The following is a 12,610-nucleotide window of genomic DNA, read 5'->3' as shown; positions in this document are numbered from 1 at the left end:
AATCACCAGGACAGAACAGACCCCCATCTCACCAACCCAGCTGACATCCCAAGCCCCTTCTCACTGACCTAATCTCCCGCTGCTGGGCAATCATTGCCCAGCCGAATATAACTCCGGAAGGCACCTGACACCCAACGCCCCAGCTGCCGAATGCCAGCCTCTGACATGTCAGCCTCGCTGGCGCTCATCATAGCACCAATTCTAAAGGAGTGAGTACCATACCGACCAGGCTCCTCACCACATCTCGTCAATGCCATCCGCAGCACAGCCAAGAACTGAAATCGAGACAAAGGAGCCCCATCAGCATGCACAAACAGAACAGGGGAAACTCCGCCCTGGATCTCCAAATAGTCACCCAGGCAGGCCACTGGGCAACCTTCCACACTACGGAGAACAAGCCGCTGCCCTCGCTCAGCTTGATCAGTCTTAGAACTGATCACACATATGTGAACTGCTTGCCCACTGACACTCACATGATGCACCAGTAACCCCCTGCCTCTGACCAAAGCGCTCATCAATAGCTCCCCCACCTGCAGCGCTCCAAAGAAGGCAAGGGAGAAGGCCTCCCGGAACAAACAGGCCTTGAAAGGCGAACTAGCTACCTCCAGTAACACTGTCAATAATCGCACCAGCAACTCGTGTGAATCGGCAATCTAGCGTCCGGCACCCTTGGTGCCACCCTTCCCATCGCACACAGCATGCGCTGCATCACAAAACTAGACGTAGGGCATGCTCAGCCTAAGGCATGACAGAAAAAGGTGAACCCAGCCAGGCGTCCCCTCACCACACCCCGGAGAACCGAGCTCTAAACGAGTCCAGCACGAAATCCTCAAGGAAGGATTCGGCCACATCCCCTGGGGACCAACCCCTACTTGACAGAAAGGACGCCACCTCTCGAAATCCCATTGAGTAATGTGTCCACATGGTGGGAGCTATTGATAGGCGGAGAAGCTCCCAAACTCCTTCACGGCCAGGTGTCACAAATGCTCCGGCATAACCGAACCGACCTCTGCTGCCTCCGACGCCAGACGTTGAAACTGCAGAAAATTAAAATGAGATAATGCATCAGCAATGTCATTCTTAATCCCTGGGACATGCCGTGCTCTGATAAACAGATTGAGACACAAGCAGCGCAAGACCAACGCCCTCATCACGGGGACACAAGCAGCGCAAGACCACACCCTCAACCACCCCCAAATTATCGCACCAGAAAACCACATGCCTATCCCTGAGAACCTCAGGCCAAAGCTCGCATGCGACCACCAACGGGAACAATTCCAAGAACGTGATGTTCCGGGTAACCCCCTGCTGCACCCACTCAGCAGGCCATCACGTGGCGCACCACTCACCTCTACAATAGAGGCCAAAACCAACTCCCCCCGCCGCGTCCAAAAACAATTCCAGATCTCCATTGGACACTGCCGGAGCCCACATAGGTAAAGTGCCATTAAAACCGCGCAAAAAACACATCCACATTCTGAGGTCTGCCCTGACACCCGCTGAGAGCCGTAAAACATGCCTCTTATCCCGCACCCCTGCCATGGCCGCAGCCAATCAGCGGGAAAAAGCTCGACCCATAGGCAAGACCCTGAATGCAAAATTGAGGGAACCCAACAGGGACTGGGCCGTCTGCAAAGTAGTTTTGTGCGAGGACAACACACACTCGATAAGGGCCAACAATTGTTGGACCTTGGCTCCCGGCAAGTGCGTCACCATCGCTTCAAAATCAAGCTCTATCCCCAAGAACACAAGACAGTGCCTCAGCTTTTGATCACCGCTCAGGCCTACCACTTCCACCAACGCTGCCTCCACCCACCTGCTCTTCTGGATCCTCTAACAGCGACTCTCTTGCCCGCAATGAGATCTCCGCCTTGTCCTCCAACACACTGTCCGCTCGCGCAGCCATGCTGCCACCCTCTTAGCAGGCCAAACCACCGACGCGCCGAAGAGCAATAACGCCGCCCTGGAGGACCTCAGAAGGAGCCGAGTCCTCCAGGGTCCCATCTTTAATTCCTCGCCCCCCTCGCCGCAACCAATCATCTAAAAATTTTATGCTGACAGGCCCGTCGCCCAATCCCTACCTGGCTTCATCATTTCCCCTTAACCCCCCCCCCCACCCCAAAGCCGATGGGCAACACGAGGGCTCTACCAGCCCCGTGTTATATTGCGTCCATCGACACGGGAATCTCGGGCTCCCATGACTTGATGATGTACAGGGTGGGCTCATTTAGGTAGTCAGTCGGTGCTAGTCACACATGAATGATCGGCCCAGGGTTAAAACTGGAAGACTCCGTTCCAGTTCCCGCAGTACTGAGGTCTTGATTAGGGATTCTATCAACAAACTTAAAGTGATCAATAATGTAAGTCAGAACCAGACCATGCAATGTCTTGTAACAAGTGCAACCAAACTTAAACAATGTTCTCGCCTCAATCTGCAGCCAATGCAAATGCCGATAATAGTCCAATATATGATTGAATTTTGATGTTTTTCTTGCTTGAAGCTAAATAAATCAGATTGCAATAGTCTAAAGTGCTTAAGACTAAGGATTGAACCAAAAGCCTGAAATAGGGTCTGATTATCTGAAGCTTCCATAACAGGAAATAACATTTTTTAACTAAAGAATTAATTTGGACCTCTAATGATAGATCTTGGTCCAAGTGGATCACTAAGATTTTAATAAGTGAAAGTTTCAATGAATAGTAGTTTCAATGAATCCTCTTTAAGCTTGTTAGATGGTGAAGCAAGAAAGAATTTTGCTTTCTCAGGATTAAGTTTTAACTTAAAATCTTTCATCCATGATTGCACAGAATAGAGGATAACAATTGTAGAGTTTCTACTGAAAAGTTGGAAATCGACTCTGCAATTGTTATGTCGTCTGCATAACTGTAAAGTTTAATTCCAAAAGATGATAATTTGGTTCCCAAAGAAGTTAGATAAAGGTTAAACAAGGTAGGGAAAGTGGGGAATCTTGTGGAACCCCACTTGAATTTTTCCATTGAACTGAATATTGTTATTTGAAACAAACTTGATATGTATGATATTCCAAGAATCCTCTAAACCAGTTCATAACATTTCCCGATATGCCAATTGCATCGAGACATCTTAACAAAATTTTGTGATCGACAAGATCTAATGCGCTACTTAAATCAAATTGTACGCCGTGTCTGCCCGTTATGGGTAATGGGGATTTCTCTCCAGGTTTAAGTTGGGGCGCCTCCTCCTCGTGGAGGCGGAATGGGGTGTTTTATCTGTCTCAAATTTTGAAACCGGATGGTACATTACAACATTTCCAATGGCTGATGGACTCCCACCTAGTATCCAACAAAGATTGGTTAAGTTATGGTCAACTTTTACATTATGTACAGTCTCTTCCTAAACAAGCGTTAACTGAAGATGTGCAGGACAAGCTATCTGAATCTTTTGGCTTAACTACTCAGGAGCCCATCTCGCTTCGATCACACCATCGCTTTCTTCAAAAACTGGCCGGGGAGCTGGACTATGCTGCCTTAGCACGTTCGTGGACTCTAGATCTACAAGTTTCAGTGACCGCAACTATGTTAAAACGGAGTTTTCAATTGGGATCCACTGTTTCGGTTGCTGCGGCGGAGAGGGAACGATATTACAAATTTTTGGTGCGAGCCTACTTTGCTCCTGTGCGCGCCTATAGAGCACGTCTTAGTTCCTCTGCGTGCTGTCCCAAGTGCCGTGCTCCTAGGGCTACTCTTGGACACATGTTTTGGCTATGCCCTGGTATAAGGGCCTACTGGAGGCGCATTGGTCTGCTGACTCGGTCTCTTTGGAACTGCTCATGGACTCCCACAGTTACTTTTCTTTTTACCTTAAAGTTTTCTCTAGTACCGGTTCGACCGGGCATGTCTGCCTTTGTACGCCGAGCCATCTTTATAGGTATAAAAACTATATTGCAATGTTGGTTGTCCCCTCAAACACCGACAGTTTCTCACTGGCGGACACAGATGATGTACTTGGCGGGCTATGAGCGTCAGGCAATTTCTGATCTTCACTCTAAGCGGGGTGTCTTATTTCTTCAATGTTGGAGGCCTTTTTGTTCTACTATGTCACCCTCAGTGCGGACGCGTTTCCTGGACTGATACTGACATTGACTGGTTGTTTATTGCTGTGACTGTTCTTCTTTGGGAGGGGAGGGGGGATGGGGGGAGGAGGGGGGTGGGTTCTGGGGGGGAAGTGTGTGCATTGCTTATTGTTTAGCTTTTGTTCTGTACATAGGTATGTTTTAAAAATTCAATAAAACAGACTTAAATATAAATCAAATTGTAAGATCAGAACACTCATTCCTAAACTGAACAGTTGATGTAAGTAGTCCAGTAAGGATGCTAGTTCTGTCTCTGTGCTAGAGTGAGTGGAACCCTGATTGAGTAGGATGCAAGACTGAGAATTGATCTAAATAATTATTTAGTTCAATATACACCAATCCTTCCATCAGTTTGATCAGGAAAGGAACAACCACATTTGGTCTGTAGTTACTAACCAGCGTAATAGATTCCTTTGGATTCTTGATTATAGGGGTAAACAAAATATGACCCAAATCTTGGGGAAACACTCCTTTCTGCGGTAATGATGTTATCCAATTAAATACGTTGTTTTTGAATTGTAATGGGGCTGCAGTCAATATTGTTGGGCAGTATGATTTTACATACTTATTAAACAGCTTATCAAAATTTTCCCATTCTGGAGTATTAAAGTCATTCCAGGTTAAGTCAGCTCTACAATCCTGGTTTAAAGAGTGTAATATTTGAAAATCAAAGTACTCCAAACCTTTGCTGGCATATCTTAACTTGTGTACTTTTGAATGGAAGTAATGTGCTAGTTCTTGTGGTACAGACAGCACATAAGCTCCTAAGGCAGGGGTGTCAAAGTCCCTCCTCGAGGGCCACGATCCAGTCTGATTTTCAGGATTTCCCCAATGAATATGCATGAGATCTATTAGAATACAATGAAAACAGTGCATGCAAATAGATCTCATGCATATTCATTGGGGAAATCCTGAAAACCCGACTGGATCGCAGCCCTTGAGGAGGGACTTTGACACCCCTGCCCTAAAGGCTAAATAGAGGAGCATAACATTCTTCTAGCAAAATCCAGGAGTAGTTAATAATCTGAGTGATTTTCTGACCTATTTCTGTGCCTACATGTATCTTTATAAAATAAGCAAGCACTAGTTCTTCCTGGCGCTTACATGCACCATTTCTCCTGCCTTGGAACAGGTGTTGCTTTGTGCAGGAGCTGATGTGGAGGCAGTTTTATAAAGGTACATATTTTGCCTCCACTAAATTTGTAAATGAAACATATGCTCCTATTCTATGGTATATCATTACAACCAAAAAGCCATGTTACAACTTTCCATGAATCTAGGGATAAATTTGTGCTAAATTCATGTCATGAGCCAGGAGACTAAGAAATGTGTAAGCAGGCATTCTTTGATTTATTGAAATTGAATTATAATTGATCTACAGAATATCCTAATGATGACTGATGGACTCTATTTGGAATATTAAAGATTGTAAGCTAATTGATCTTGCATGATGATAGACATATTTTATAAGATACTGGAGCACTTCATTCAATTTGTTTGCAAACAGATAGCTAACAATGGGCTAAGTAACAACCAATATATATTTGTCAAGATCAGAGCATGCCAAGCTAGACCATTTTTCTCTGACAGTAGATCTGGGGAGGAAATGACATCTTAATTTCAGTAAAGCATTTCAGCCTTTCACATGATATTCTCATAAACAAGGCCACACTACATGAAAATGGATAAAAATATAAGAAAAGCCGTACTGGGTCGCACCAATGGTCCATCAAGCCCAGAAGCCCATTCTCACGGTGGCCAATCCAGGCCCCTAGTACTTGGCCAAAACCCAAGCAATATTCCATGCTAGCAATCCAGGGCAAGCAGTGGCTTCCCCCATGTCCTTCTCGATAACCGACTATAGACTTTTCCTCCAGGAAATTGTCCAAACCCTTCTTAAAATCAGCTACGCTATCCGCTCTTACCACAACCTCTGGCAACACGTTCCAGAGCTTAACTATTTTCTGAGTGATATAAAATTTCCTCCTATTGGTTTTAAAAGTATTTCCCTGTAACTTCATCGAGTCTTTGTAATTTTTTTTTTTTTTAAAGACTCATTTTTTAATTGAAATTTTAAGTCATAACAGTGAAATAATATAACATTATACCATAGATATGATATAAATCCAAACATAACAAAAACTGTAAGTACAGAAATGGAAGCAAGACATGTTACAGACATGCTACATTAAAATCTGTGTTAATAAGAGTGGGTTTTTTTTTTAAAATGTTACAACTAGTCAAAACATGTCAAACACGTAGCATAAAACCAGCTTAAAATGTTAGCATAAAAATATATCGGCAGGTATAGTAGAAAAAAAAGAAAGAAAAAAAAAGAAGAAGAAAAAAAAAGAGGGGGGGGGAGGTTGATTCTCAGTAAGCACCATGCAACAACAATCAGCCAAGTCAAATTTTGAAGGGATGACACAGACAATAGCCTTAATACATCAATGGTCTTTACTACAATAAGACTGAACAGGGTCCCATACTTTGAGAAATGTACTGGTAGAATTGTGTTTTCAGCTTTAACACTCTCATATTTGGTGGTGATACAAATGTATTCCACCATACAACATATTCCATTGTAGAAAAGTCTTTCCAGCTGTATAAAATATTTTTAATAGCCAAAAATAGTAAAATGTTGAGCAGACAAGCATATTCAGTCATAGGTTGTGGAAGACCACGATGACCCAATAAAATGAATGATCTTAAGATGTAAAGGAGCTTTTATATTCAAGATGGATGAGAATGTGTTCCAAACGTTATTCCAATATACAGTGAGATGACAGCAGTGAAATATCATCTGAGATAATGTTCCTACAGCTTTTTTACAAGACCAACAAAGATCAGATGTGTCCTTTGAGAGTTAAGCTAATCTTTTGGGGTCCAATGAGATCTATGCAAAAGGAAGTATGTTGACTGTTATACCGCTGCGGATTGTATAGATTTAAATATTCGGATCCATACCTTTTGTCAGACATCATCATCTGCCTCAAATTCCAGCTCAGAATGCCATGAACTCATCAATTGTGATATAGAAGTAGAAGTGGTCTGTTTTAGTATTGCTGCACCTTTTTGAGCATTAATCAATTTAGATTGTAAAAGAATATCAGGTGTGGATTTCAATTTAGTTGGATCTGGGTAGTTCACATTTATACTGTGTTGTAATTGAAGCCACATGTCATGTTGATTTAGGCAAGAGGCCATATGCATATTGTAGTTCTTCAAAAGTCAGCAACTGTTGATTTTTAATCAGATCACTAAGCGTCCGTATTCCATATTTTTGCCACCGTTCCCGATCTAAAGTAGCATCTTGCATTGTTATCTTTTTATTATGCCATACAGATACTCTAGAAAAAGATCCAGACCATTTATTCTTCATCAAGTTATCAAAGTGTTTGAAGGTATTTGCCGTGGATCTATGTATAATGTCAGTGTTCGGCTGTGCAGAGATTGATATATTAAGGGCTAGGTTAGCAGAACCAAACTTACTTTTTTCTAGATTTAACCATGCTGGAGGGTCCTTTAAATCTTGATTTAGCAGCCAAAGTGATCCTTGCCTCATTAAGAAGGCTTGATGATAATTAAAGAAATCTGGAAAATTAACTCCTCCTGATGATTTATCATTCTTTAGTTTTTGTAATGCAATTCGAGGTTGATGGCTATTCCAGAGAAATTTACTTAAAGCCTGCTCTATGGTATGATACGTTTTTTTGTGTAGAAGGAAAAAAATCATATCTAGGATATAATTTATCTTTGGTAAAATCATCATTTTAATGGTAGCTAAACGACCCCATGTTAAGAGGAGACCATCAGTGTGACAAATCCTTTATTTTAGATAAAATAAGGTTTGAGTTTAATTATTCCATTTCTTTTAAAGTCGGTCCAATGCAAATGCCCAAATACTTTAATTTACTGGAATTCCAGATGAAGCCATAGGCGTCTATGTCATATTTATCACCAATACAATTTATGTGTAGAATTTCAGACTTAGTTGTATTTAATTTGTATCCTAATACTTTTGCATATCGGTTTATCATTTGCGTAAGTTGTGATATAGAATTTGGAGTGACATATAGTAGAATGTCTTTGTATGCAGACAGCTTGATTTCTCCATCACCATATTTGAAACCTTGAATATCGGGAGACTTTCTAGTAATGGTTCTAGAGCTAGATTATCAGGAGATTTTCTAGTCATGGTTCTAGAGCTAGATTAAAAAGCAATGGAGATAAAGGATAAAAGTTATGCATACATAGTTATGCATCCAGATCTGTGCGCAAATTTTAAGCACAGACTGAAAAAGGGTGTATGGGCATGGAAGGTTCATGGGCAGATCAGGGGCATTCTTGAAAATTATGAGTGAAGTTATAGAATAAAGAGGATCCACACTTAATTTAGGTGCAAGGATTTACACCAGGATTTCGTTGGTATAAACAGTCATGCCTAAAGTTAGGTGCAGTTCCCAGAGCCAAGTGCTATTCTATAAACAGTGCCTAACTTTGACCACCATACATAGAATAGCACTTAGCACATTTTTTTAGTTGGCACTGATTTTTCAGCACCATTTATATAATTCAGTTCTATAAGTTTTCCAGATTTTCCTTGAACCACTGATAGCAACTCTTTTGCTATATTACACTAGCCAGCTTGGAAAAGAGACGGTTGAGGGGAAATATGATAGAAGTCTACAAAATTCTGAGTGGAGTAGAACGGATACAAGTGGATCGATTTTTCACTCCCTCAAAAATTACAAAGACCAGGGTCACTCAATGAAGTTACAGGGAAACTATAAAACTAATAGGAGGAAACATTTTTTCTCTCAGAGAATAGTTAAGCTCTGGAATACTTTGCCAGAGAATATGATAACAGCAGTCAGTGTAGAAGGGTTTAAAAAAAATTTTGGGACAAGTTCCTGGAGGAAAAGTTCATAATCTGCTATTGCGACAGACATGGGGGAAGCCATTGCTTGCCCTGGGATCGGTATCTTGGAATGTTGCTGCTATTTGGGCTTTTGCCACATACATTTGTCTCCTGGATTGGCCACTGTGGAAACAAAATACTGGGCTAGATGAACCATTGGTCTGAGCCAGTATGGTTATTGTTATATTCTTATATAAGGTGTATATTGTATGATTATTTAGAGAACCACTTTGTTCTTGAACTTCATGCTAGGTTTGTTTTCCTGTTTTTGTTATTATGTGGTTCAATAAAGTTATCTTCAAAAATTTGTTTTTAAATACTGTGAACACCCATTCTTGATGTAGTGTTTGTTTTGGGCTTGCTGTACATGAAAATCCTGCATGAAAACATCTTAAAACTTAACACACTTTAGTGATAGAGAAGTCCCATAGTTAGATATTCAGTATGGTAGGAGTTGAAAGCTCCTTTTAATTTTTTATTTAATTTTTTTATTTATTTATTCAATTTTTCTATACCGTTCTCCCAGGGGAGTTCAGAACGGTTTACATGAATTTATTCAGGTACTCAAGCATTTTTCCCTGTCTGTCCCGGCAGGCTCACAATCTACCTAATGTACCTGGGGCAAAGGGGGAATTAAGTGACTTGCCCAGGGTCACAAGGAGCAGCGTGGGTTTGAACCCACAACCCCAGGGTGCTGAGGCTGTAGCTTTAACCACTGCGCCACACACTCCCCCTAAGATAGTGTTAGAATTCCAAATGATCTTGACAGACTGGGAATTGATTAAAAATTAATAGGATGAAATTCAGTGCTTTGGTGGAAAGAATCAAATGTTTTGAATTGTTGTTGATTGAAGGTAAATGTGTTTCTTTGTTTTATTGCTTAGGATTATTACAATCAGCTCCATAAGAGGATAAATCACACATGGGATTTTGTAGTGATGCAGGCCCGAGAGCAACTGAGGTCAGTGCTTTTGCTTGCTTATAATTAAACTTTTAGTGCATTTTTAGAGTGCAGGATCTTCCAGGTCAAGCCAGAGAACAGTAAACACATATCTTAAGACAAACAGAAATGTGCTAAAGCGGTCACTATATCGTGCAGGCATTAATTTGATCTATTTTAGACTATTGTAACATCATCTATTTAGGAGTGCCCCCCCCCCCAAATACTAAGGAAATTAAGGATAATTTAGAATATGGTTATCCGACTGATTTTTGGTTTAAAAAAGAATGACCATATTAGCCCATACTATCATTTACTTCATTGGCTGCCTTTGGAGGCAAGAGTACTATTCAAATTTTCCTGTATCTGCTTTAAGCTGATATCGGAATTGTCTCCAACTTACCTTTTTTTCTCATTTTGTGTTGTATAGACTATCAATGGAAACTAGAAATTTTTACTTATTTGCTTATCCAAAAATCAATGGGTGTAGATATAAGACCTTCTTAGATAGGACCCTAGCATTTCAAGCTGGTAGACAGAAATCTTGGCTAGGTAAATGTATTGAACAAGCAATGTTACATATTGCTCTTTTCGGAAATTAATTAAGACCACTTTGTTCGATAAGTTTATTACTTAATGAGAGTTTTACATTGAAACTGTATTTTTATTGTATTATTGTATTTCGCTGATTGTCTTTTTAGTGTAAACCGCCTAGAACTTTTGGTTATGGTGGTATAAAAGAATAAAGTTATTATTATTATCAGGCAGTGAAAAAGAGAACTTAAGATATATTTTATTCAGATACTGACATTTGATTAAACACTTTGGGCTCCTTTTACAAAGCTGCGATAGCGGTTTTAGCGCATGCTAGACGCTAACGCCAGCATTGAGTTGGCGTTAGTTCTAGCTGCATAGCGCGGGTTTAGTAAGTGTTAAAATTCTGTGTGCGCTAAAAACGCTTTCGCAGTTTAGTAAAAGGAGCCCTTTGTGATGTTTCAAGCAGAAAGAAGTTTGCATAATTTTTGAATAAAAAAATGTTCCTAGTACTAATGGTTTAAGATTCAACAATTTTTGTTGAGTTGCATGCAACAAGTAACAAATACAATTATAATACAGTAAGCAAAATGAAAACAGAACCTAAAGATAGACAACAGAATGAGCAATCGAGGTTCTTGTTATAAGTCACACAGAAATCCAAGAATACAGCATCAGTAATACAAAGCAAACTCTATACCCCCCTGAAGCCCCCCTACCACCCACTACTCCAACAAGCAGCCTCTCCCATCGACCTTCCCCAAGCACTAGTCCTAGTGCAAATGGTTTAGGGTATAAACTATGCACTCTGTCTTTTCCTTATCAATCACTTCTGATTTGGAATGTTCTGCCTTCTGATTTAAGAAAACAACTTGATTAGCTGTTTTCAGGCCATAGCTTAATATTTATTTGTGTCAGAAATATTTAACATTGTAATTTGGAATATGATTTGAGATTGAAATGAAAAGTCTAGTTTTATAAATGTCTCATATATTTGGATTGCTTAATTATATAATTGAAATGTGTCTTGAACTTTTGAGATACAGACGAAATGTAAGAATTGGTACTGTATTGTAATATACAGTCTGACATTAAACAAAAGAGAATCGCCTGAACCACAGCTCACATACCACCCACCCAACTCCTCACTTCTCCCCACAAATTTAAACACAAGTCTAAAGCTAAACATGCATGTCAAGTTTCAAGTTTATTAAAAATTTGATAAAATGCTAATCATAAATTCTAAGAGGGGCATAATAATTAAAAAAAAAGTCTAACTCCCCTTTTGGCCTAAGGTCATAAACGTTGAAAGTAGAAGCAGGGAAAATGTCCATTATAAAAAAAAAACGTCCAAAAGGAGGGCTTTATTTTTATAATGGCCTGCCTCTATGTTCAGCTGTTAAACGCCCAGACCACCACTATGCCTAAACTTACACCATATAATCAACCTACAAAATGCCTAAGTCCCAAACGCCCAAAACAAGGGCTTGTAGGCGAAGGAGGAGCCAGTCCTTCGCCTAAAAGCTGGATTCTGTAACCAGTGTCTGTCAAAAACAACACCGGTTACAGAATCCCCCCCCCCCTACAACGATCCGGGTAGGAGGGAGCCCAAGCCCTCTTGCTCCGGCGGCACCCCGAACCTCCAACTATGTTCGGGGCAAGAGGGAGCCCAAGCCCTCTTGCCCTGCCGGCACCCCAAACCCCTGACAGCATTGGGGCAAGAGGGAGCCCAAGCCCTCTTGCCCTGCGATTCCCCCCCCCTCCGCCGAGTACAATGGGGCCAGGAGGGAGCCCAAGCCCTCCTGGCCTGGCGATCTCCAACCCCCCTCCCCCCCCCAATCCAGCCAGAAGGCAGCCTAAGCCCGCCTGGCCCAGCAACACCCCCTAACCCCCACCCCCCACTAAAATACGGGCAGGAGGGATCCCAGGCCATAAGTGTTAGCAGGTGTCTAAATGCTATTCTGTAAGGATGCATATGTGCAAGGAGGTATACACATGAGAGGAGCTCCCACACATGCACATATTTTACAGAATACTCTAAGTTACGCTTGCTTTTGCTGCATTTATTCAGCCATACATCTGGTAAGTGGATGTGCCAGGTGT

General features: G+C 41.4%; 1 protein-coding gene across 2 annotated transcripts in view; it reads left to right on the top strand.

The window, feature by feature from the left end:
• The window catches only part of RGS11 (regulator of G protein signaling 11), a 172,294-nt gene that overhangs the window by 35,731 nt on the left and 123,953 nt on the right, over window positions 1-12,610 (top strand). For both annotated transcript variants that reach the window (XM_033962575.1, XM_033962574.1), the window contains exon 7: window positions 9,918-9,994. In XM_033962575.1, the coding sequence (XP_033818466.1) occupies window positions 9,918-9,994 (77 nt within the window). The remainder of the gene's footprint in view (window positions 1-9,917; window positions 9,995-12,610) is intronic.

The sequence above is a fragment of the Geotrypetes seraphini genome, chromosome 11 (assembly GCF_902459505.1).
Source record: "Geotrypetes seraphini chromosome 11, aGeoSer1.1, whole genome shotgun sequence".
NCBI lineage: Eukaryota > Metazoa > Chordata > Amphibia > Gymnophiona > Dermophiidae > Geotrypetes > Geotrypetes seraphini.
The sequence above is the reverse complement of the archived record's forward strand: the minus strand, read 5'-3'. Positions and strand labels throughout refer to the sequence as shown.